At 36.4% G+C, this 24,169-nt stretch overlaps 3 protein-coding genes across 5 annotated transcripts in view; all 3 read left to right on the top strand.

Moving 5' to 3' along the window:
* The first annotated feature begins 871 nt into the window (after positions 1-871).
* ifi30a (IFI30 lysosomal thiol reductase a) lies at positions 872-2,875 on the top strand. The gene is made up of 7 exons (XM_039677636.2): positions 872-1,056; positions 1,312-1,494; positions 1,772-1,846; positions 1,974-2,066; positions 2,161-2,313; positions 2,408-2,476; positions 2,590-2,875. The coding sequence occupies exons 1-7, from the start codon at positions 922-924 to the stop codon at positions 2,653-2,655; spliced, it is 774 nt and encodes a 257-aa protein (XP_039533570.1). The 5' UTR covers positions 872-921; the 3' UTR covers positions 2,656-2,875.
* A 563-nt stretch (positions 2,876-3,438) lies between these two features.
* Positions 3,439-5,132, top strand: mpv17l2 (MPV17 mitochondrial inner membrane protein like 2). Its single transcript, XM_039677638.2, has 5 exons — positions 3,439-3,762; positions 3,960-4,121; positions 4,219-4,295; positions 4,373-4,499; positions 4,701-5,132. The coding sequence occupies exons 1-5, from the start codon at positions 3,573-3,575 to the stop codon at positions 4,733-4,735; spliced, it is 591 nt and encodes a 196-aa protein (XP_039533572.1). The 5' UTR covers positions 3,439-3,572; the 3' UTR covers positions 4,736-5,132.
* A 1,516-nt stretch (positions 5,133-6,648) lies between these two features.
* The window catches only part of pde4ca (phosphodiesterase 4C, cAMP-specific a), a 43,410-nt gene continuing 25,889 nt past the window's right edge, over positions 6,649-24,169 (top strand). Inside the window, exons 1-3 of one of the 3 annotated variants that reach the window (XM_039677644.2) lie at positions 6,649-6,846; positions 7,061-7,131; positions 7,451-7,659. In XM_039677644.2, the coding sequence (XP_039533578.1) occupies positions 7,090-7,131; positions 7,451-7,659 (251 nt within the window). In that variant the 5' untranslated portion in view covers positions 6,649-6,846; positions 7,061-7,089. Of the gene's footprint in view, positions 6,847-7,060; positions 7,132-7,450; positions 7,660-9,583; positions 10,026-15,708; positions 16,359-24,169 lie in introns of those variants that run through there. The other 2 variants (XM_039677645.2, XM_089131299.1) reach the window with 2 other exon arrangements.

Genomic DNA, 24,169 nt, shown 5'->3' with positions numbered 1-24,169 from the left:
AATATCTTAGTCAATAGATAATATCCAAAGTAGTGTATCTAACAAGATTGTGACAATTGGAATGAGAATGATTGTCCCAAAAGAAGGAAGATATTGCAGAATATAAAGAGAAACCATAAACCAAACATTTTATACGCTGTGTAGGCGTTAGGAAGGGACTGGGGAAAGTACCCATTCAAATTTTTTGTACTTCCCTTCCAACCACCAAGGATGCAGTCAAGATAAAGACACCCTAACAGGTCTGATTAGGTCACTGTGCCCTTGTAGGAAATTGTGGTTTTAAGACCTCGAAGAGATTATAGCAGATCTTACATTACTCATGTCTGCAGAGATGAAAACAGATGCACTTTGATACCCTGGCACATCATGCAATCAATGAAAGAAAATGCACTAGTAAACTTCTATATAGTACTTTCTATATCTATATAGCACTTTTAAAACGTCAACTCACGTTTACATTCATGAGAAGAATACATTCATGAAGAGCTATACATACACCATATATGAACAAACAAATTGTAATTAAAAATACTGTCCGTGGCATTACCCGTGCAACACTGAGTTTTACAGTCTGGTTTGGAATAATAACACTGTGGTCACAAATCCCAAACTGAACCATGTTGCCATTTTGATAGTTCAATTGGGAAACTATCATAAAGTTTCACTGCAAAAAAAAATAATAATAATAATAATAATAAACTTTTCAGCGTAGTGTTCCTCGTGATAGTAATAATATTTTGTGGCCAAAATAAAAGTCTCGAGCATTTGCAGTGTTGGGTTTTGCCGGATTTTAATGACGTCACGTAAATACACCAATCAAAATCTCTGCCCTTCGATATGTAGCAGGAAGAAAGTTTAAAATGTTGTACACTACACATTTCCATTCGGATTCGGAACAAGGCAAAGAGGTGACCAGGAATCATGTTCGGCTTTAAACTGTCTGTGTTGTTCTTCGCTGTATTGTCACTGAGTAAATGCAGCGGTAGGTTTATTTTCTCCTGTAAGTATCCACCTTCACAGTGGTGCGATTCTGAAGACATTGCAGCCGAATGTGGGGTAAGTAACTTATCTGGGGAAAAAAATACTCCTTAAATTTCCGAAACCATTTGATAGCCAATGTGTATTTTGTATGTCTTTATTAGCAATAATTTTACTTGCACGAAAAAGTGAAAGTGCGCATTTGAAGTAATAGATACATTTAGCAAATTGCCCAGACGTATAAAATTGTGCTTCTCGTTTTGTTTTCCGCTTTTTGGGAAATCCCGAACTTTTTGGGCACTGATCATTTCCCTTATTCTCTTCTTTTTTTAGGTGCTTGAACAATGCATGAAGTTTAACGTGACAAAGCCCAACGCTGACAAAGTGAATGTGAGCCTGTACTATGAGTCTTTGTGTCCTGGATGCAGAGGTTTTCTTGCAGGACAGCTCGTGCCAACCTATATAATGCTTTCAGACATCATGAACATTGATCTGGTTCCATATGGAAATGCACAGGTATGCCCACTGCTGCTGGGACAATTTACCCTTTGTATAAACACAGCACATAACTGCTTACACTGTGTGTGAATATAATCTATTGCTATTTGCATGCAACATGGTGTAAACTCGAATACATTTATTGTATTTGACACAATGCAAATATAGTACCTAACACAACTTGCACAGTGCAAATAGCAACCAATTTATTTAACAGTAAAAGATAAAAAGGCTCACATTCATGTAAGTTACATTAATGTCAAATGATGTTGCTCATAATTTGTTTTCATAATAGGAGAAAGAAGATCAGGGGAAGTACACCTTCGTCTGTCAGCACGGAGAGGGTGAATGTCAAGGTAACATGATTGAGGTGAGATTTTTGCTATTTATTTCACCACTCAAACATTTTAAAAGGAGAAGTGGATTGATGTTAACATTGAAGACATCTTGTTTAAAGCTAAAAATACAGGTGTAATAATTGTATTCTTTCCTGTCAGACCTGCCTGTTAGATCAATTAGGTCTGGATGAGGCTCTTCTGGTCATTTTTTGCATGGAATCAGGAGCAAATGTGTTGAAAGCAGCCCAGCCTGTAAGTCTTCATTTCTATTTTGCATGCTGTTATTCTTCCTATCCATCCATCATCCATGTTGCAATGCAATGCTAATCTGTACCTCCCATCTCAGTGTCTCGGAGTCTACAAACCCGAAAAAACATGGGATTCAGTCATGAAATGTGTGACGGGAGACCAGGGCAATAAATTAATGCATGGAAATGCAGTGAAAACAAATGCTCTGAAGCCTCCTCATGAGTATGTGCCTTGGATAACCATCAATGGAGTAAGGAAGTTTATTATTATTTTTTTTTATTTTACATTTATAAGGATTTTTTTTTTAATCTGGGAAATTAAATGGCTCAATGTTTTTCCTGCAGGAACACACAGAGGATCTTCAGAATAAAGCAATGAATTCTCTCTTCAGTCTTGTGTGCAGTTTGTACAAGGTTTGTTTGCAACCTGAGAAGTGCCTGTTTGTGTTTAATACCATTTCAGTGTCTTATCCTATCAACGAGGAGCCCATCACATGACCTATTTTTTTTTCTTTGTGTTCATATAGGGTGAAAAACCAGCTGCTTGTACTCCAGGGTTGAAGATGAAAACCACCAGTTACTGCTTGAATTAATCATTAAATCTGATAACAACACTATTCATGTCAGGAATGGAGAGATTATGTATGAAACATACATGCTGAAATGTATTTGAATATTTTTGTTGTTTCTTTGTGCTCATGTATGTGAAAGTGTCGTTTTAAACATGGTTTTCTGCTGCTGATTACCATATTTTTATAGTCACGTTTTAAACCTCTTTTTATGCATAAACAAAATTAAAGTACATTTCCATCACTTTTGAACTTTTTAAATCTCATTTGCTTGTGTGTTAATGATTAAGAGGGAAAATCATTGCTAAAGTGAACTTTACTCAAGAGAAATGCTTCCTCGATGGTTTTACATTTTTGCTTGTCTACATTTTTGCTTATCATTAACAGAGTCTTCACGTTATTTTGACCAACAAAGTGAAAATACTTTAGGGTTTTTAACTGATATTATATTACTAACTATCGTTAATATAAAAAAAAAACGTCCGAAGATCAAGAAAAGATGTCCTAATAGCAAGTATTCAAACGGGACGAGATTAGATTGGGGTCAAACTGATGTGGTCTGCGCACATTGACGCAATCTTGATGCTTGTGAGTGCAACGTCATTTCGCGCGTGACTCGTCATCGGCTCCTTCAGGCTGCTCTTGGTTCAGCTGGTTACATGAATGAAAGCTAAAGATTTAAATATGTAATGTTGGGCTTACATAAATTGCAGCTGAAGTTAGGCCAACAGACACACAATTCGGGGATATCGTATGAACTCTTAACATCTATCTGAGAATATTAAGGCAGATGCATTTCTTTCCGAAGTTAACCGTTAGCACTACTCTTCTCAGTATTTATCTCTTATGCCGTTTATTCTGGAGTAACGTTAAAGGAACAGAAGTGGCGAATGAAGTCGTCGTGCCGTAACTTAAGACGAATTTGTTAACTCGGCCTAAACATGATATCTCGTCAGAGTAAGGATTTTCTCATAAGGATCGCCGGTTACTGGAAGCCGCTTTTCAGAGGCAGATTTCTGATAGTGACGAACACTGTGAGTAGTGGGGGAATGTTGGCAGCGGGCGACCTCATCCAGCAGACGCGAGAGACGCGGAAGACCCCCGGGCGAGCACGTGACTGGTGGCGTACAGGTGAAGAGAAAACAAATTATCTGTATCAAACACAAAGTCTGGTTAGTTTAAAAATAAACATCAGCTCATGTTTGTAATTTATGTACCAGTGCGTTACACTAAAAACTTTTAACTTTTTTTTGTAAGTATCGTGTGAATGTCCTGTTGTGAAAGTAACGCGAGATTAATGAACTCTCGCGGTGTTGCGCCCTCTATAGGTTGTATGTTTGCCGTTGGATGCTCTATGGGTCCTTTCATGCATTATTGGTACCTGTGGCTCGACAAATACTTTGTTGGCAATGGCATAAGTAATGTCTGCAAGAAAGTGTTTACAGATCAGATGGTTGCTTCACCAACACTTGGGGCCTGGTACTTCCTAGGTGAGATCTTGCTGCTGACTGATTTCCATTTCTCTAATATAATGAATGAAAATCTGATAAACATTACACCTGTTTTATTTGTTTGTTTTTAATGAAGGTATGGGTATGATGGAGGGTCAAACTTTGTCTGAGGCACAAAGTGAATTCAGAGACAAATTCTGGGAATTTTACAAGGTATGTTGCATGTGTTCATAGTTCAACCTCTAATTATCTTCGTAGCTGACAGCTTTTCACAACTTGCTTTTTTTTAGGCAGATTGGTGTGTTTGGCCAGCAGCTCAAATGGTAAACTTCTACTTCTTGCCACCCAAGTATCGTGTTCTTTATGTGAATATAATTACCCTGGGATGGGACACCTACCTCTCCTACCTCAAACACAGTAAGACATGTTTGCATCTATCTCATTACACAAGGCATAACTAAATACATTTGTAGTATTTACTGAACAATGATGGTGTTATATAATTATTACTCTTGTCTTGGTGGCCAAGTTTTACTTTAGCGATTGGCAGGTTTAAAATGAAAGCATGGGTGTGAGCTTCCTTTTGACAAGTGATGCATGACATTTGTGTTTTTCAAGGAGACCAAGTAGAGGCCAAAAGAGAAGCTGAATGAACTGAGCGAAGACGTCTGAAGACGAGGAATATTTCTAAACACTGCCTTGAAAAATAAATCAGATTATGTAAGACTGTTAATGTTCTGTTTTTTTATTTTATTTTATTTCATATAATAGAATCAGTATAATTTTATCCAGTAATGCCAGGTACATTGCACATTTTGTTTTAATGTGTTTGTATTTATTTTTGAATAATATAAAAGTGTTGAATGTAATTTTAAATAAATGTAACTGTCTGAAATCAGTCTATTGGCATATGAAGAAAAATTTATGAAATCATACTGTTTACAAATATATTCTTATGATTTCACCAAGTACATCATGTTCCTGGATCAATAGAGTGCCGAAGGTATGATGTCACTTTGTAGGACAACTCGGAAGTTAGCAGCGCATGGGTTCCCTCGATAAAAAAGCTATGCATTTTCTCCACAGACTTTTGGAAAATCTTAAAAAATAAGATCTGTGTTCAACAAAAAGTTGTGACCCTTACACGTTTTGTCTATCAAGATCTTCTTTACAAGTTAATCCAAAATGTATACATTTTGAAGCCTATCTAAAATTTAAAAAAAAAAACACAAGCAGACAAAATAAAGTTTAAAAGAAAAAACATGTTTTTTTATGTCATAGATGAAAACGTGAAAATATTTAGAGGCTTTGTTATCCACAGACATTATTTCAGGCGATTTAGCAACAACCCATCCAAGGGCGAGGGAACCAGAAGTGCTAAAATGCTAACTCATTTCGGCCTACAAAGTGTCTTAATAACTTCGGGACTCTATATAATTGTTCCTGGAACAACTTTCCAATCAAGCATTCAGATTTGAGGGACAAGTTTACAGTTTATGTCAAGTTTAGGCTTAGAACCAGGGTTCTAAGTTCATTATTTCCCCCTGATTTTAGGGGTTATGGGTAGAGTTAGGTTTAGTTGTAGAGATATGGTTTGAACCATATTTTCGGACAGGAATATTGTTCCAGGATCAACAAAATATGTCGACCCAGAAACAGGTCTTGGCAAAATCACATTGACTGGTATACGCCTTATTCACGGCAGCGCCATCTTTGATTTTTAATGAGAATGAAAGCGAGGCTGTGAGGGATAGACTTGCATCTCTTCAATGGGCTGTACTGTTATTTATTGTGTTTTCGGATTGTTCTGCTCATGAAACACTGGAAAAATATCTTTCCAAGAAATGTCAGTTGACAAAAAACTCCCGACAATGTAAGCTATGAAAATTGTAAGTAATATAGCCGCTTTATTCAGCTTTTTACAGCGGATGCCTTTGGAAACACGGTAAGTCTGTCCCTCACAGCCTCACTTTCATGCCTGTCATGGCGCTGCTCTGAATAAGGTCTGTATACCGATTATATAGTTAGTCCTTCACTGTAAGAAATATTTTCATTTTTGGTTAAGCATGTTTATAATCACAATAATGTGCCAATATTACTGTCATATATACTGTATGAATGCTGTACCATAGGCATATGCTTCATTAGCAGTAATGAGGCTGGTTGTTTGTGTGCTTCTGGCCAGTTTCTGTTCCAAAGTTATTTTGTTCATAATTTGCCTTAACATGTACATTTTTACTTAATTTAATTTTTTGATGAAAATGTTTGCTAGACCCTTTGATATCTATTCTACATTGCCCTTGTTTGACACTGTTTTGTAATGGAAGACAATAAAATTATTTTGTGTTTTGAATATTACAAATTTAAAGAATGATTTTTTTATTCATCGTAACTTGTACTTTGAGGTTGAAATCCAAATTTGAAGGAGCATGTTTACTCCTCTATCAGGGCATCCATCTTTCAGTGGTGTGTGTGACAATCCTTGACTGCACGTGAGCTTCTCTGCAATCAGCACAGGCAAACCTGCTGAGTGAGAGTGGCAGGACGCTGTCTTTATAGGGGCTTCCAAACTGATAAAACAGGTGTTCTGATGGTGTTCTCACAAACAATTTGATTTGGAGCTATTTAGGATACTTGCCACAGGATTGGTAAACAAACTTTTTTTGGAAGTGACCAGAATGTGCAACTCTTGGGTTGAAGATATGCTTCAAAATTATTTGAAGAAAACCTCAATACATCTTGCCATGTCTTCTCAGTTTTAGAAGTAAGTGTTATTTGTTGCACACTTATCCTATTGTTTATTGAAATAATTGTTTTGTTTAATATTGATCGTTGCTTCATGTTTCTTATTATCTTTATATTTATTTAACTCTGTAGCCATGTAGAATGTGTTTATTTCAGGAACCTGAAAAATTGAGTTTCTACTTTTTGAACAAATCCAGTTTTGTTGTTGTTGTTGTTGTTAACTGTATTTTCAGAAGTGCCTCCAACAATTGCTTACAACAATATGAAGAGAAGTTCTTCTTTGAAGTCTTTCTGGACATCAGAGGTAGGTCATTTCAGTACATCAGCGCTCACAGTTATCCTCTTGTTTGATTCTTAAAAGATAAATGTAGATTCACTGTGACTGTGTAGATTATCACAAATTTATAATAGGCTACAAAATTAAAGCGTACCCTAATATTTACATTATTATGCATTATATTATTCAAATAAAACGCATACTGTCTGGCAAATTAACATTAGATAGTAGGTTAGTATTAGTTTATTATTTGATAGTAATTATGACTATCACAATAGTCTTTTGAGTTGTTCTGGAGAGAGATAATGTGTGGGTGAATATTATTTATTTGTTCTGTTTAATTCAGAGAGAATGGGACACTGTGAACCAGCAGGTCCTGAACGGTTCCAAACCTATGCCCAGTCACCGTACAGTTAAGAGGACATTTTCAGGGGTCCTTCAGCTTCCCCGTCTGTCCCGTCGGCTCTCGGCTCAGGGAGATTCAGACATCACACCACGCAAGGCCATCTTCTCTCTCGGCAATGGCATCGACTTTGATGCTTTTCAAAGTTCCTGGTAAGCCGCTCTTTTGTTTTATAACTCGAATAACGTAAACTTAACCTGATCATTTGTCGAAAGGATTTCAGTTCGAGTGCTTTGTAACGTTATCTGTTTGTGAAGAAGAACGAAGAAAAACTTGTTTTTCATCGTATGTTGTAATCAAGGTTAAGGTTAGATGAATTTTACACTAAAACAGATTTTAGTCGATAACTTTTCGTCATGTAACGAAAACATGCCTACCTGTTTTCAAAATAGTGGCTTCACGTCAGCAACTTTAGACGGAGGCCAAGCACATAGCCTACTGTTTCAATGTTGTGTTGGCCTTTGTTGTTTCTTGACTATGAGGTATATTGTCTTGTAATTTAACATAATGACTGAACTACATCTGTATTGTAATAATTGTTGTTAAATGACCACTTTTTATCGTTAATTGATTTATCCGGAGCCAGAGATTGACGTTTTGCATTATAGGGACAGCAGAGGGAGCTATTGTTCCCTAAAGACCACCAGCAATAAAACAGTCAGGACAAAATCATGGACAAAACAAAAAAAAATCAGTAATAATAATAATAAACAGAGTCAGTAAATGTGTAGTTACACATTATGACATTTTTTTTATTATTATTTGCCAGAATAACTTGTTAGGTAGCTTTAGTTATTTTAATATATAAAATAATAAAAAGTCAAAAGAAACAAACATATTCTTTATTCACTTAAGTTAATTGTGCATTGCTATATAATTTAAAGAAATGTTGCTATGAACTATAGGTCTCCTCTAATGACTACCCAAATACCAAGGGTTAAAACTTCATTACAGTTGCTCCAAAAAAAAAAAAAAAAAAACATTTTTTGACACTTACAGAAAGTCACACTTAAAACATGTTAATGTCATTGCACAGACAAACCACCAAACCAAGTGACAACAAGTGCAAACAAATTATGATAGAGCTCAGCGCTGGGCGATATGGCCGAAAAAATCATATCTCTATGCCCAAGGCTGCATTTATTTGATCAAAAATATATACAGTAATAACATCCAATACAGTTCAAAATAACTCTCTTCTAATTTAATAATGCTTATTTAAAGTGTAATTTATTCCTGTGATGGCAAAGCTGAGTTTTCAGCATCATTACTCCTTCAGAAATCATTCTAATATGCCGATTTGGTGGAATTCCACATTTTTGTGGAAACCATAATCATTTTTTTATTTTCGTATTCTTTGATGAATTGAAAGAAAAGCATTTATTTGAATTGGAAATCTTGTGTAACATTATAAATGCTTTAATTAATACATTTATAAATTTAATGAATCCTTGCTAAATAGAATTATTTATTAAAACATATATATATTTCGGACTCCAAACTTTTACATGGCAGTGTATATTGAAAAAAAGTAGAATTTTTTTAAATATAAAGTTTTAACAATGTCTAACAATGTCTAAATATCCTTATGCAATTCTTATGCAGTATGCAAATCCTATTTTTGGGCACTGTATGCATATTGTTTTTGCGTACACAACTCATCCGGCAGGATCACAGGGAACCTTTTCCCCTCTGATAATCAAAGCCCATGGGGCCCGTGATAGAGGGCCATCGTGACATGAGCCATGCTCTCTGTCTGACTTTATCTGACTTTGCTTTTTATAGTCAGAGCTTTCATGTGACTTCTCCTGGTAAACCTAGAGCATGTGAAAGGCATACGCATTTCTCGAAGGGAATCTGTTCTCCCCGATCAGCTCAGCTCAGCTCTGCGTTGCGCCGCTTGTGCTTTGGCTTTTCAGCGCGCCAGGGGACTGGAACAGGAAGTCATTATAGACCAGTAAACACTGGACCTCGCACACTAATAGTCTTAATGTGGAGGTGGGGCCACTTAGAGAGCTCTATCATGGAGTCCTCTCATTGTAAATCACACTGCCATATTTAGTCTGTTGGAGGGAAGTCTTCCAAGTTATGTAAACAAAGCGAGTTCACGAGGGGAGATGTTCCATTGCTATGATGGCTGGTTACGTTAATGTGCCTGTGATCTCTGAAGCAAGGCTGGATTTCTCAGCTCTAGTCAAGGGTGAGAGATGTAGACTGTGGTTTTTGTGTTGAGAAAGCAGTGTGAGTGAGCGTCTCATGCCATGACTAGACAGTCGTTCTGCCAGTTGTGAAGACGCACGAACTCTGCTGTCATGAGTGACGTGAGTTCGGAAGAGGAGAGAGCTCAGAGACCCTCGCATCTCAAGCTTAAGGGAAACTCTCCCACGGGCTCCCCCAAAATGTCTCCGCGGGACTCTCCTCGGAGTTCGCCCCGCAACTCGCCCCTGCTCTTCCGGAGGCTGATGATGAACCGCAGCATTGCTTTGCAGAGACGCTTCACTTTGGCTCACACTCCCAGGTAGGATCTGAACTCTTCTGCATCGTTTATTTAGCGTCTTACCGGGAGGCTTGGCTTGGCTTGACACAAACACACGGGAGTCTTGTGGCACAGGCATCTACGTAACAACGCATCACATGGGCAATTTTGTGGCTGCTTGAGACATTGCCCCCCTGTCCAAAGTTTGTATTGATGCTAACACTTCTAGCTACAATTTATAATCACTATAATCAAGGAGGTGGTTTGTCTGCTGTGTGGAAATATAAAAAGATGTCTTTGTTTGGGAAGATGTCTTGACCTGAGGTATTTATTGTCAGCCTATCTCATCAGTGATCAAATGAACTGCTTTTTTGCACATAGTTATTCTGGTTTTGTTTTTTAAGCCTGGTATAAAGTCCAACCTGGCAGTAAAATGAACTATGAGCGCTTGACTTTCGGAGAGAAAAGGCTTTGTTCTGCGTTGTATAATTTTCCTATTTTTGTTTTTTAGATAGAAGTGCATGTATACAGACTGCAGTGCTGGAAGCACAAAGAGTGACCTTTTTATATTATAATATTTTAGTAGTTTTTACACTTAGACCCAAGTCAGCATTTGTATCAAATAATACTTGTTAGGTTGTCAACGTGGTTTGTAAGTTCTGCAAATTTTTTGGCCTTTTGTGGCCAACAATTTTTTTTTTCTCTCCACTATTGTTCAAAGATTGGGGTTGATAAATTGTTTTATGTTTTTGAAAGAAGTTACTTTATGCTCATTAAGATGTCATACTGTTTGTATTACAATTAAAATAACTGTTATAGTTTAAAATATAGTCAGACATCGTTCTAATATGCTTATTTGGTGCTCAAGAAACATGTTGTATTATCAGTGCTACAAACAATTGTGCTGCTGCAAAGAAACTCAAGATTATTTTTAAAGAAATATATATAAAGTTCAAAAGAACCGAGTTTTGTAGCATTATAATCGTCTTTACTGTCACCTTTGATCAATTTAATAGTAAAAGTTTCTTTCAAAACAATTCCTGACCCCAGATTTTTGAACAGTAGTGCGTTGGACCTAATGGAAATTAGCAGATATTTCAGCAAGATGTTAATGTTAGAAAATATGATGCCTTTCTTTCTTTCTTTCTTTCTTGTCCTCAAAACACACTGAAAGTAAAGTATCATATAATTCAAACTATCTAAGTTCTGTCAAGAAAACCCAGTATAAACCTGTGAAATTGCTATTTTGGAAGTCATTGCCAAAATAGATCTCCAACGCCTGTGCCTTTGACATGTTACAGCCTCTGTTTTGAGTTGTTTTTGCGTCTGTTAAACTTCCAAGATTTGAGGAAGTCAGAGCCTGACAACACTGTAAACATCCCCAGCCATACACGTACATGCAATAAATGTTGAGAAACCATCAGCAGAGCTCAAAGAGAGGTGTTATATTTCCAAACTATGAAAAAGACATTACAGTTATCAAGTATTTTGCCTAGAGGTGACCACAAGTGAACTCAGAAGTTGTTTATCGGAGAATAAATCTGCCAGAGAAGAGTTTCAGCTCTAATGTTTAAACACAGGTCACCGTGTTCAAGTGGAAAAAGTCAACCTGCTGTCCGTCTAATGGATACTGAAGCAGTTCTCTCGGCTCTGTGAACAGTGGACTTTTAAAGCTAAAACAATCTTTTTTGTGTGTGTGTCAAGGATTTGGGAGAAGAAAAAAAGGCTGTTGGAGAATTATGGCAGGATGGTGCAGGAACTGGAACGATTAAACAAGCCATATCTCTGTCAGAATACTGTCCGCAAGAGATGAAGCAAATCAGAGCAAAAGACTTTATTTAACATTTAGTGTCAGGAACTTGAAAGTGTTTTAAACAGAATGGTACAGGGTTATAATAACAGCAGATCTGTTTGCTCTGAGAAGTCCTTCCAATGAGTGGTTAAATGTATCTTTTCTGGTTCTTAACTCCGCTAGATTAATACACCTCACCGCAGAAAATATTTTGACCTGTGAATCCCTCAATATTTAGGGAGCTGATTCTCTGCTATGCTGCACTTACAAAGCATGTGACTTCAGTGAACTAACACAATCTGATATGTGGGTTTTTTAGAGGTGAACTTTAACTTCCCCCTGATTCATACTACCTGGATTTTGACAAACATAATTCCAAAGCATTTCTCAATACCAAGTACGCAGACCTCGGACTTGCGTCCTTGGTAGTTCGGACTTACCAAGTTCATCTCAGGAGAACAAACTCCAGAGGACAAGAGGACGCAAGTCCGGTTATTCTGCAAATGTAACAGTGGCGTTCTTGATCGCGTCCCTCAGTACGCTCTGGATACTCTGGTTATCTCTTTATGTATAACTTAGTCGACAATAAAACAAAATATGCTAAACACCTCTGCCTCTTTTCGTCAGCAATAAAACGAAATATGTTATACAACACCACTCTGCCTCTTTTCATTTTAAAAAAATCTTAAACATAGCCTATTGAATTGTATTGACATTTAACAGAGAAAGGGTTCTGCAATTTTATTTTATTGTACATCTAGTGAAGAGAATGTAATATATATATGTGTGTGTGTGTATAAATAAATATATATATATATATATATATATATAAGTATATACACACACACACAAACACATATGTGTGTATAGATATACATATATAATATATATATATAAAAATGACATATATATTTTAAAGTATGTAAAATAAATTTACTCAACCCTTTTTGTTAAATGTCAGTTTTAATGATCAATAATATCTAGCCTAGAAGGCATAGCAGCTACAAAGAGAAATAAAGCAACAATTTCAGTCAAACATAAGTAAACTCTAATGGGATACAAAGTTAAAGTTGAATATCAAATTATGAAACTTTACTTTGCCCTAAACGATTTTTTGCCATGGAACAAACTAGTTTAATAAAACCAAAGATCGACTTATACACAAGATGAATCATACGTCATGTTTATCCACTAGACTAGAGACATCAGAGTCAGCGGCAAACGTCAGAAGCCAAGGAAAGCCAAGAAAAAGCTGTTCTAGTCGGGTTACTCCACCCAAAAAACCTGTACGAGTTTCTTTCTTCTGCTGAACACAAAAGAATTTATTTGGAAGAACGTTTGGAACTTTGGCACCATTGACTTGCATAGTAATTTTTTTTCACTATAAAAGTCAATGGTGCCAAACAAACAACCGTTTGGTTCCAATCGTTCTTCCAAATATCTTCCTTTGTGTTCAGCAGAAGAAAGAAACTCTTACAGGTTTGCAGCAACTTGAGAGTGAGTAAATGATGACAGAATTTTCTTTTTTGGGTGGAGTATCTCTTTAATGAGCGTTGTGAACACCCGGTGACCGCTCTGGATCTCACAACTCCGAAACCCGCAGATACATTTTTCAAATAGGTGCTATCTTTATAAATAAACCATAGATTTGAGCTTTAAAAATGTACTTTAAAATTACATTTCACGACTCAATAACAGTAGTATTTTGATATTACGCGTGGTTTCTCCTCTGCTATCAACGCTTGCTGATTAGTGCGAGATGCATTCTGGGATACCTGCTGTCTCAAGTCCGCACAAGTCACCTCCCAATGCGTCCTCGGTAAACGGGGCGGATCAAGAACACATCCGGGGATTTGAACTGGACTTGGTTAGATGTGAACTTGTAATTGGAACACTTGGGCGTGACTGATGTCCACAAGAACACAAGTACAGACAAGAACGCATATTGAGAAACTGCCCAAGAGTTTGTCTTTGTTGTTGCTGCTTCTGCTTTAACAACTTTTCAGAGATGCTAGATTTGTGCTGGGTCCAGATCTTGTGTGTAAGGCTCACGCTGCTCTTGACGTTCTTGAGCGTTATGCTGTCATGTGCTGATCTGCCTCTCAAGACTGTTTGGCCTATATCAACAAACCTGAGTTCAAGCGCCTGCAGCAGCCCTCATCCTCCCTCACCCTTGCCTGACCCATAAACAGATCAACCCAAACTTTCTCTCTCGTCTCCCCCTGTCACGTACAGGCTCTGCTGATTTATTTGCACTTCTTTTATAATGACTGGAGGCTCTTCTGTAGTAAGGTAGTTGATGAATAAACTATGTTTCAAGATTTTATGTTGTTGAGACAATTATATTAAATACAACAAAATGAAAGCAACAAGATCAAATGTAACCGTGTGAGCCATACACAAACAACACCTGACAATGATGAAAGGAAATGAGGAACTTAAATAGACATGCAATTAACTAACTACTGGTAATTGATGTCCATAGTAACAAATGACTGGTGCATGGGAAACTAGAACAAAGGGAACGGGTAACTGAAGACAAACAACCAAAAGTCCATGAAAATGAAACTAAAGAGAGCATAACCGTGACAGTGTTATATAAATGTTTGGAAAAATGTTGCTTAAAACTGCTTTAGAAGTAAAAAAGCATGTCAGTCACTCCACAGGACTTTTTTAGGAATTAAACTATTTTGATTATTTATTTATACTAATATAAATTTATAATTTGTAATATATATATATATATATATATATATATTATTTTATTTATTTATTTTTTAATTTATTTTAATTTATTTATTTATTAATGGTACACTCTAAAAATTGCTGGGTTGTTTTAACCCAACTTTGGGTCAAATATGGACAAATCCAGCCATTGGGTTAAATTTTTAAATTACATTTTTAACCCAACGTTTGGATTTGTCCATATTTGACCCAAAGTTGGGTTAAAACAACCCAGCAATTTTTAGAGTGTAATGAATCTTTCTATTGTGTGGAGGCCTAACACAGCAAGATAATAAATGTACTTTACATTTCTGCTTTTAGGTATATATGTATCTGAAGTTCATAATGAGGGCCGTCAAATCACAGGACAATTACCACATTCACCTGAATAACTAATATATATATATATATATATATATATATATATATATATATATAATTTGGGTTAATGGACAAAATATAAGAGGAAAACAAGTAAAGTTGCAGTAAAATGTAATTCGCTCTAAGATTGATTCGCTCTCTTTTGCAGGGGTGAAACATTTTGTCCGCTAGAGGGTAAAGCTGAGTAGCTTTTCCTTATCTGACTCCTCGACATCGTTGTCATTTTGTAATAATCTTGTTCTATTATTACAGACCATCCAAGTTAGTAAATGTAAAGATTACACTTCAACTTTTTATATTCTGCTCAATTTATACTAGAAATACTTTTCCTGTCATAATTCTGAACACAACAAAAATGAGAGAATAAAGGACATTTTTAAATTGAAAGTTGAGTTCAGAATGTTGAGCCGCTGTGTGTACATACCACCTCCCTCAATGTATTGGATTTAGTGACACAGTGTCATTATTTCGCTGCAGGCAAGGCTCAGTTAGTGTTGCATTTGGAAACAGGCCAGTGATGTGTCAGACTCAGGTTAATACTTTTAGTACGCTTGAAGATGGTAAAGCAGCAAGTTTCACATGTTGAGGCTCAGGACACTCTATTTATCACAAACCGACCCCTGAAAAAATACCTTATATACACATGCTCTCTCTCTTTCTCTCTCTCTCTCTCTCTCTCTCTCTCTCTCTCTCTCTCTCTCTCTCTCTCTCTCTCTCTCTCTCTCTCTCTCTCTCTCTCACTGTCTGTCTCTCTCTCTCTCTCTCTCTCTCTCTCTCTCTCTCAAAGGCTGGTTGTTTCAGGCCAGAGTTTAGTTTCAGGGCTTTGGATTCAGAGAATGGCACCAGGAGGCTGGATGGGACGGCACACTCTATGGAGCATCTCATGGGATTATGAGCCACAGATTTTCAGACTTTTATGCAACTAATGAAATATCAGCAAATACCTTTTGATGTTTAGGAACTTTTTTTTTTTTCTGGGCTAATTTTCCCTCCGTTATTCTCTACTTTTAAGGACTTTGTGGAATCAAGCAGGTCGAAACCAGGAGTATTGCTTTTTCCTAAAGACTTTCACCTGGGACTGTAGAGGCTATGGTAGGCCTTTATGCAGGCGATATATAGTGGCCTATTTAAATTGTCAAGTTTGAGTGCCCAGCTGAACTGTCGTCCGTGTTACATTCAGGGAAACAACTGAAACACTTTCGCTCTGCTGAGTTTTTGCTTAGTACATGGCTTCAAGATCGTCAGAGCATTATGTTTCTCAGCGGATGGAGACTCTGGGCACATAGTGGACATGAGATCGAGATAAGACATCATCTGAGGTGTTGCTTTTAGTTGTCACGCTCTTGCTGTCTAAAATTGGAAACACTTTCCCAAGTTGTAACTTTAGTATCCAAAACTCTCACAATGAACAAAGATCTTCGTCTTCCCAGGAAGACAATGCAGATGAACTACTCGACGCGACGGCACTCATGCATTGGGTATGTATAAGCAACAGAAGCAACAATGATGGTGTCTTCACCTTCAGTTGAGTCGGTCATATGCTAATCTCATTTTTAAGCTTCAATTTGAAAATTTCATTGATTATATAATGACCTTGGTTGAACTCTGCTAAGTGCACATGTTGTCACATGATGTAAATATCATCTTTGCTGTGTTGATAACATTTGGAAATGAGATTTGCTCTTTGTGTGAATATGGCGTTTTGAATATGGCTCTTTCAAATGAGATTTGCTCTTTGTGTGGCGTTTTTCCAATGCTGCAGCCCTGACAGGTTTTTTTTGTGTAAGAAAGTCTTGAAGCAAACCAGTGCTCTCATCTCCACTGAATTTCCGACACCACTAACACCAACTCTGAAATGACGAGTACACCGTCTAGTGGAGTTACTTAAATTTCCCTCTTTTTTTGCTGTAGTATGACAGTGTAAAAGCAGGCAGAGAGCAGTGCTAGCTGTGATGTGTTGCTGCTATATCTGTGGCCTGGACAGCCTGAGGCCAGTAGAGGTAGAGAATCGATGGCTCAGCCACTGTCTGTTGATGTTCGCCTGTGGCAGCCAGGCAGAGTCACGATGGGCAGACACATCGCAACCTTACACACACAGTAACCTCTGTGCTATCCAGCATGCCTGACATTATCTAATGTAAATGATGGGTGAATTATGCTTTTGTACTCTAAATGTGACATTTATGTCGAGTTTGCATTGTTTCAAACGATCAAATTCAAACATCCATACATTTTGATGAATGTTGAGACATTTTCTGTTCTTTGGAGAATATTATGACAGAGGTACTTGATAGTTTCCCTGAACTGATCATTTCAAATCAGTAGGGATGCACCAATTTGGACATTTTGAACATTACCAGCAACTTATGTTTTGAAGCTGATAATAGATCTGTTGGCCAGTAGTAGATATCAATCTACATTGATTAAGCGTTCTTCAAACAAACTGAAGAAATTACCATTCAAATGTATGGGGTCAGTAAGATTTTTTTTAAGAAAAATACTTATATTTAGCAAGGATGCATTCAATTGATCAAAAGTCTCAGCAAAGACTTTTACATTACTTTTTATTTATCAAAAAATCTTTTTTTTCACATTTTTACCACAAAAATACTAAGCAGCAGGACAACTGTTTTCAACATTGATAATAAGAAATGTTTTTGAGCACCACATCTGTATATTTCTGAAGGATCATGTGATACTGAAATAAAATTTTAAAATATCATGTGATCATAATAATTCGGCTATAATTTATCAGCCTAAATATTTTGGCCTATTTTACTAATCACACTTTAATCAACATTAATAAGTCATGTTTATTGTCGTTTTGAGATATTGTTCATCCCTAGATAAAGATTACAATCGAGACACCAGTGAACCCGGCCGATATTTGCAGTGATTTTATTGGCAAGTCTGAGCTGAATTTATCTCTTGTAAAGTAAATTCATTTGAGCCTCTTTAAAACACTGCCGCTCTTCAATCTATGGCTATCTAAAGGACCTGTCACAACTCCGCACAGCATATCACAATGTTTCACTGTTCACAAGAGGCTTTTCACTCAGAGACAACACTCTTACTCTCCATGTGACTCAGACAAAGCTGCGATTTGTTTCCTAGAAGATGCGTCTCACCACAATAACCATTTAAAGCAGGGCAAGCAGTGTTGTAGAGCATCAACATCAACATTTATGATCATTTCTTAGTTCTGTCCTACATGTAGTGTTGTAGACCATCAACTAAGAGCTAGACACATCCATTTTGTGATAGCAGGTGGTATAATATATACAAGGAATCTTACTTTTTGTTAAAAAAAAAACACTTGAATATGGAGTCGTTGAGAACACTACAATAATTAAAGCAGCACTTTGCAAGATTTCGGTTTTTGTCAAACTGTGACCCCTAGAGTTGCTGTGGAGTACTTGTACTTTTGTAAATAGCATTCACGCAGAGATGTCTCTGCACTCACGGCCTGATCCCCTTACCCCTGTATACCGGTAACTGTTCAGTTGGATGGAAGCTGTAACGAGTGGAAATAAGGTGTGGTCCCTTTAAGAGCTGCGCCCTGTTGAACTGTATGGGCCTCGAACACTGCATGTATACGGCACCAAGTCATTTCTGTTTGATGTTTATTTTATCAGATATTTCTTGCCATTAAGTAATTTGTTACATCGCGAGACCTGATATCACGCGACACTTCCTGATGTGACCACTTGCAATCACACTTGCAACCACACAAAGTTGCAAGTGTGTTTTTTCCGTTCACAGGCAACAGGGGGGAGGGGGTGCGAGACGCACAACATTCAACCCGAAAATAGTCCATATAACCATTGCAATAACTCTGAAGCTATTCAGTTAAGGTTAAAGGGATACTCCACTTTTTTTTTTAAATAGGCTCATTTTACAACTCCCCCAAAGTTAAACAGTTGAGTTTTACCGTTTTCGAATCCATTCAGCCGATTTTCTGATATTTAGAAGAATATCAGTAACCAGACTGTTCTGGTCTCATTCACTACCATAGTTGGAAAAAATATATACTATGGTAGTCAATGAGACCAGAAACTGCCTGGTTACTAATATTCCAACATGACATCATGACTTTTGCGTAAACATACACGCCAGTTTCGAGTCAAGTGGCGTGTTATGTCTACGCATTTTGAGCTATCCGCGTGTATGCGTGTATGTCTACGCCATTAAAGTCCGCGTCATTCCGCGTGTCTGTACACGCCGTCAAATGTCCGAGCGAAACGAAGTAAAATCTACATCTCCATCGGGGGAGCTATCTTTTTTTTCCCTAGGATGGTAAGGGAACAGTCATAAATGCCATTAACCCCAGTGACGGTTAGGTTTAAAGACAGGGTTGAGGTAAGTCATATATTTATATACAGTAATAACGTTAAGTCAACGGCGTTCATAAACACGCTGAAAAGCGATTATGCGTGTTGATAGCACGCCAAAAATGGAAATATGAATTGGCGTGTCATACTCACGCTGCTTCATGAGATCAGTCTGGATATTCTTCTAAATATCAGAAAATCAGCTGAATGGATTCGAAAACGGTAAAACTCAACTGTTTAACTTTGGGGGAGTTGTAAAATGAGCCTATTTCCAAAAAAGTGGAGTATCCCTTTAAGAAAAACTGCATAGAGCTGCATCAAATGAATTAACTTGCACTGTAAAAATGAATATGCTTTATCTAATCAATAAAATTGTGGCAACAGATTACAAGCAATATTATTTATTAAATTGAACAAATTAGAATTGAGTAATAATTAATCAAATTAATATTCTAATTAATTCTAATTTGTACAATTCAATTAATAATATTGCTTATAATATGTTGCCACAATTTTATTAAAAAGATAAATCATATAATTTTTTTCAGTGTGTAACAATTACTTCAGGACAGGCTTTTCAGCGACTCTTTGTGCAGATTACATCAGTTACCTTGTTATGCCAGTAGTTCCGAGGCAGGTGTCTGTCTTTGAATCATTTATTAGTCGAATCATTATTTCAACCGATTCATTTAAAACACTTAGGACTGAGCGCGATGACTTGAGTACTGCTTGATGAGAAACGACTCTGCTGTGCTTTCATTTGGAGCTGTTTTTGTTGCCGGAGCAGGTTCTACATATTAGCTTTGTTACTGAGCTTTTGTATGAAAGCAAAATTGGATTGTGACTTTGTGAAAAAGGTATTTTCACAGAATTTTCTTTTCACTTAGTTTAAAGGGATAGTTCACACTCATTAATTACTTATGCTCATATTGTTTCAAACCTGTAAGACTTTCGTACATCTTCAAGACACAAATGAAGATCTTTGTGGTGAAATTTGAGAGCTTTTTGGCCCTCTACTGACACTTTGATGCTTCAATACATGAAGAGATTGTAAAACTAATTGGGCAGTTAAGTCCAAATTTTTCTAAAGAGACATGCTTGCTTTATGTGATTACCAGATCAAATTTAGGCTTTTACAAAGCTTTAGACATTCACAAAATGCGAGATGCCGGACAGAATGGAACAACATTAAAGGCTAACGACACATTTTTAAATAATCAAACTTCTTTTAACTTGAACGGAGTGAAATATGCGAGGTGCGAGTCAGTGGACATAGGAGGGATAAAACTATAGTTGTCCCAAATGATACACTATCCACTATGCATGCACTGTGTCGTGGATGAATTTTATATGATTATTTTGTCATTCAATCTGACAGTCCCTTCAGGACTAAAGCTGTGTTACGTTAACATAATTAAAGCTGTGACAGTTGAGTGCATAAAGTGTCCAACATTCCACACTTCATTTTTTTCGGTGCATCATCCGGGCATTTAAAGTGCACTTTTTATTTTTATTTTTTTATTCTCACACTATTTATAATAATAATAATAATAATAATAATTTGTTGCATTTATATAGCACTTTTCTGGGTACTCAAAGCGCTTTTACTGGAAAGGGGAATCTCCTCATTTATACTACAAAACTGCATTGAATTGTGCATGGTGGAATGGTCCTAAGAAGAACATCGCTGCCTGATAATGCTAAACCAAGCTAAAAATCATAATGACTAATAATATTGAGTTTGCATCACATTTTCTAAAGTATTGGTGGTTGCTGCTTCTTAATTTTCCTGGTTCAACCCAGAACTTAGACATCCCATCATACTATATTAGAGTAGAAACTTGTTGAGGTGTTTTCCGAATCCGAACAGATGTCGAAAGAGAAAGTCAAGTAAGGTGAACCAATCACAGGACAACAGTGTCAGTAACCAGCAGTCCCAAAAATAAAACCTCAGAGCTCAGAATAGTCAATAGGCGCTGATGCTGTGACTGGAGTCGCTGTGCGTCACTGTTCTGCTCCATATTTTCAGCATGGCTGCTTTCCCCAATGACTCTCACCACTCATTGATCTGTCAGCCTTTCTCACTAATGCCGGAAACCCTGCCAACCCGTCTGCCTTTTCTCCATTAAAAACCAGCAATCTAATAGAAGCTGTCAGGCCAGTTTTTTATCCCTTGATGTTTTTCGGTTAGTGTTACAGTGCTTTTAGATTATAGGCTGGTGACATCTACTGGTAAATTTATGCTACTGCAAAAATCATATATTAGATTGTTTGAAGAAATACTTTGCTTGTAGACCAAACACCATTGCAGTTTATACTCTAGATTCAAAGGTGATCTGTTCTACCTTAGCTGGTCTTCAAGCCTGGTTCTGGGACTTACCGGATCAGAGAAAAGTGTATAACACATATCTTTAAAACTAGATAAAATGATGTTATTTCCCTAGTTAGGGTGAGAGGCCCCTATATTGCTCCCTACTATGGCAATACTAAATTTTTTTGGACATGAATATTAATACTATAAGATTCTTTGAAGTACCATGGAGTACCAAATATATGCTATGGTAGGCCTACATGAATAAATAAGTAGTTTTATCGTTATTTATACTATTTGACTATCTACTGTATGTATCTACTTTGCAGTACTGTAACCCCTTTAAGAGATGGGGAGGGTGGGCTGAGCTCATGATTGAGTGAACTGGGATCGGTTTAAACCACTGTTTCTCAACTGGTTGGTCGTGGAGAGTCCAGTCAAAAAAAAAATATCAACAAATGTAATTCTATTTTTCTGATGTGAGACTTTAGTGCATGAAAGCTGTTGACACTTCCGTCAGACTCAGTTTAAGTAAAGAGTGCCTGAGAAAAATGTATTGCTTTGTTAGTATGCATTGTACTAACTGCTATTTTATAGCCTTACCCTACTGTTTATTCATCAGTATTAGTCATGTCATATTCTAACAATATTTAATAATGATACATTTTTAAATATATATTTTTAGGAATTATGCCAAATTCTTCAAACTTTGCTCCTCTGGATTAATGACCATGGGGGTCACATGCCAAACCTGTTGAGAGCCACTAAATGTGGTCTTCCAGATTGCTATGTGTAGTTCACGTCTCACCAGCAGGGGATGCAGTGGTCTAATGTAAATGCATCACATAATGAATGAATGAAGGTACATTTGGACATCTGACTATTACAAAGTGACTATTATTAAAGTTTCAGTACTGATAACAAATCTACACTGCAATTTATACATTAGCACAAGACTAGTTGAAATACTTGTTTATTAAACTATAGTTTTGTTTCAGAAGGCATCCTCACTGGAGAATTATAAGCAGAGCTAAAATCACAGACCTCTTTCATATTAGGCTATGTTCCTTTTTGTGGAGAACAATGTAATCACAGGAATTTAGTCTCGAGTCTCGACGCTTTTAGCTGTTAGACAAGCATTGTGACAAGCCTGTGAATTTAATGAAATTATCATTTGGTTTTGCTTTGGTTTAGAGTCCGTACAAAGCAGTGCGAAGCTTTTCTCACTAGTTAATATAATTATTTTATCAAAAATACATTAAAAATAGTAATATTGTGAAATATGATTACAATTTAAAATAACCGTTTTTTTTTATATAGGTTTTAAAATGTAATCTTTATATAGGTTTTAAAATGTAATCAGAAATCTCGTCTAATATGCCGATTTGCTGCTCAAGAAACATTTATTGTTATTATTATAATTATTAATAATGTTGAAAATGGTTATTTTGCTTATATTTTTTGTGGAAATCATGTTTTTCAGGATTCTTTTATTTGAAATAATTAAATATTTTAAAAGTTAGTATTTAAAACAAAGCAAAAATTGAAAAGTAATGCATGTGTTTCTTCTGTGTATACCGGTAGATTAGGAGACAAAGACTGGAAAAGGATTCTGCACCAGTACCAGCAAGACATTTTCCAGGTATAAATACTGAGGTCTGTTTGCTATCTGGACCTAATACGTTTCCAGGACTCTGACTTAGCCTGAAAACTCACATTATAACCCTGCGTAATAAAAAAAAAATGAGCACTGAGGTGTGGACCAGGGAGAAATTTTCACTACTCTGCAGAGCCAAGAATAATATTTTTCTTTAGACATATCATCTTGATCTCGGGACATTCATTCCTTGTACAGTAATTCATTAATCCGTCACAGTAATTGGTAATTCATTGCGCTGTGGAAAAATATTTCATTAATTCTTAGAAAATCCTGATACTGATGTTATCAACACACAGCACCTGATCATTCAGTTTTGTTTAGTTTTTTTAACATCTTTAATTTAAAGAGCAAACACATCAATGTCATGGATCTCTGTTGGGTTTATTAAACTGGATGGTTTTGAGTTTTATCCTTGGATATCATATTTTAAAAGCAGATTCCAAACAGTCAAAAACCTCATGAAATATGTATTTTCTAAAACTTTATCTTAAATCAACACAAAACTGGCCATTGGCTGTTCTTTCTAACAAAATATCCCAGATTAACAGTTCTGTGGATGATCTACGGCCTTCTGTTATTTTCAATATTTGAGTGCTAAAACATGCATGCTCCAGTTTTCTTGAATACTAAATCTTTCCAAATTTTTGCTTAAGTATTGCCCATCATCATTTTTTTTTAATCATGATTATGACATCCTAGCAAACTGTTTTAACTTAAACATGTAGATAGTCCAAACAAGGCCATTTGTTTTGCCAAAGATCTTTATCAGCCCTCATGCTATCAAAATCATTAGCATATAGAGAAACAATACATCCTAGCAGGTTTGAGTGGATTCATTGTTTTATCAGATAATATAATTTGTTTGCAAATGATATTGAAATTATTAGAGCGAGAATCTACAATTAGCATTTTAAATAATGAATATGTTTAGAAAGTAAAACATGCTCTAAATCAGTGCTTCTTAACTCTTTCCCTTGAAGTCCACTT

The sequence above is a fragment of the Pimephales promelas genome, chromosome 5 (assembly GCF_988280905.1).
Source record: "Pimephales promelas chromosome 5, fPimPro1.hap1.1, whole genome shotgun sequence".
NCBI lineage: Eukaryota > Metazoa > Chordata > Actinopteri > Cypriniformes > Leuciscidae > Pimephales > Pimephales promelas.
The sequence above is the reverse complement of the archived record's forward strand: the minus strand, read 5'-3'. Positions and strand labels throughout refer to the sequence as shown.

Bases quoted from the DNA above. Each gene is read 5' to 3' on its own strand.
- ifi30a (XM_039677636.2), top strand. From the start codon at position 922: ATGTTCGGCTTTAAACTGTCTGTGTTGTTCTTCGCTGTATTGTCACTG. The intron at 2,314-2,407 runs GTAAGGAAGTTT...TTTTTCCTGCAG, and splicing joins CTTGGATAACCATCAATGGA to GAACACACAGAGGATCTTCA. The intron at 2,477-2,589 runs GTTTGTTTGCAA...GTGTTCATATAG, and splicing joins TTGTGTGCAGTTTGTACAAG to GGTGAAAAACCAGCTGCTTG.
- mpv17l2 (XM_039677638.2), top strand. From the start codon at position 3,573: ATGATATCTCGTCAGAGTAAGGATTTTCTCATAAGGATCGCCGGTTAC. The intron at 4,296-4,372 runs GTATGTTGCATG...GCTTTTTTTTAG, and splicing joins AATTCTGGGAATTTTACAAG to GCAGATTGGTGTGTTTGGCC. The intron at 4,500-4,700 runs GTAAGACATGTT...GTGTTTTTCAAG, and splicing joins CCTCTCCTACCTCAAACACA to GAGACCAAGTAGAGGCCAAA.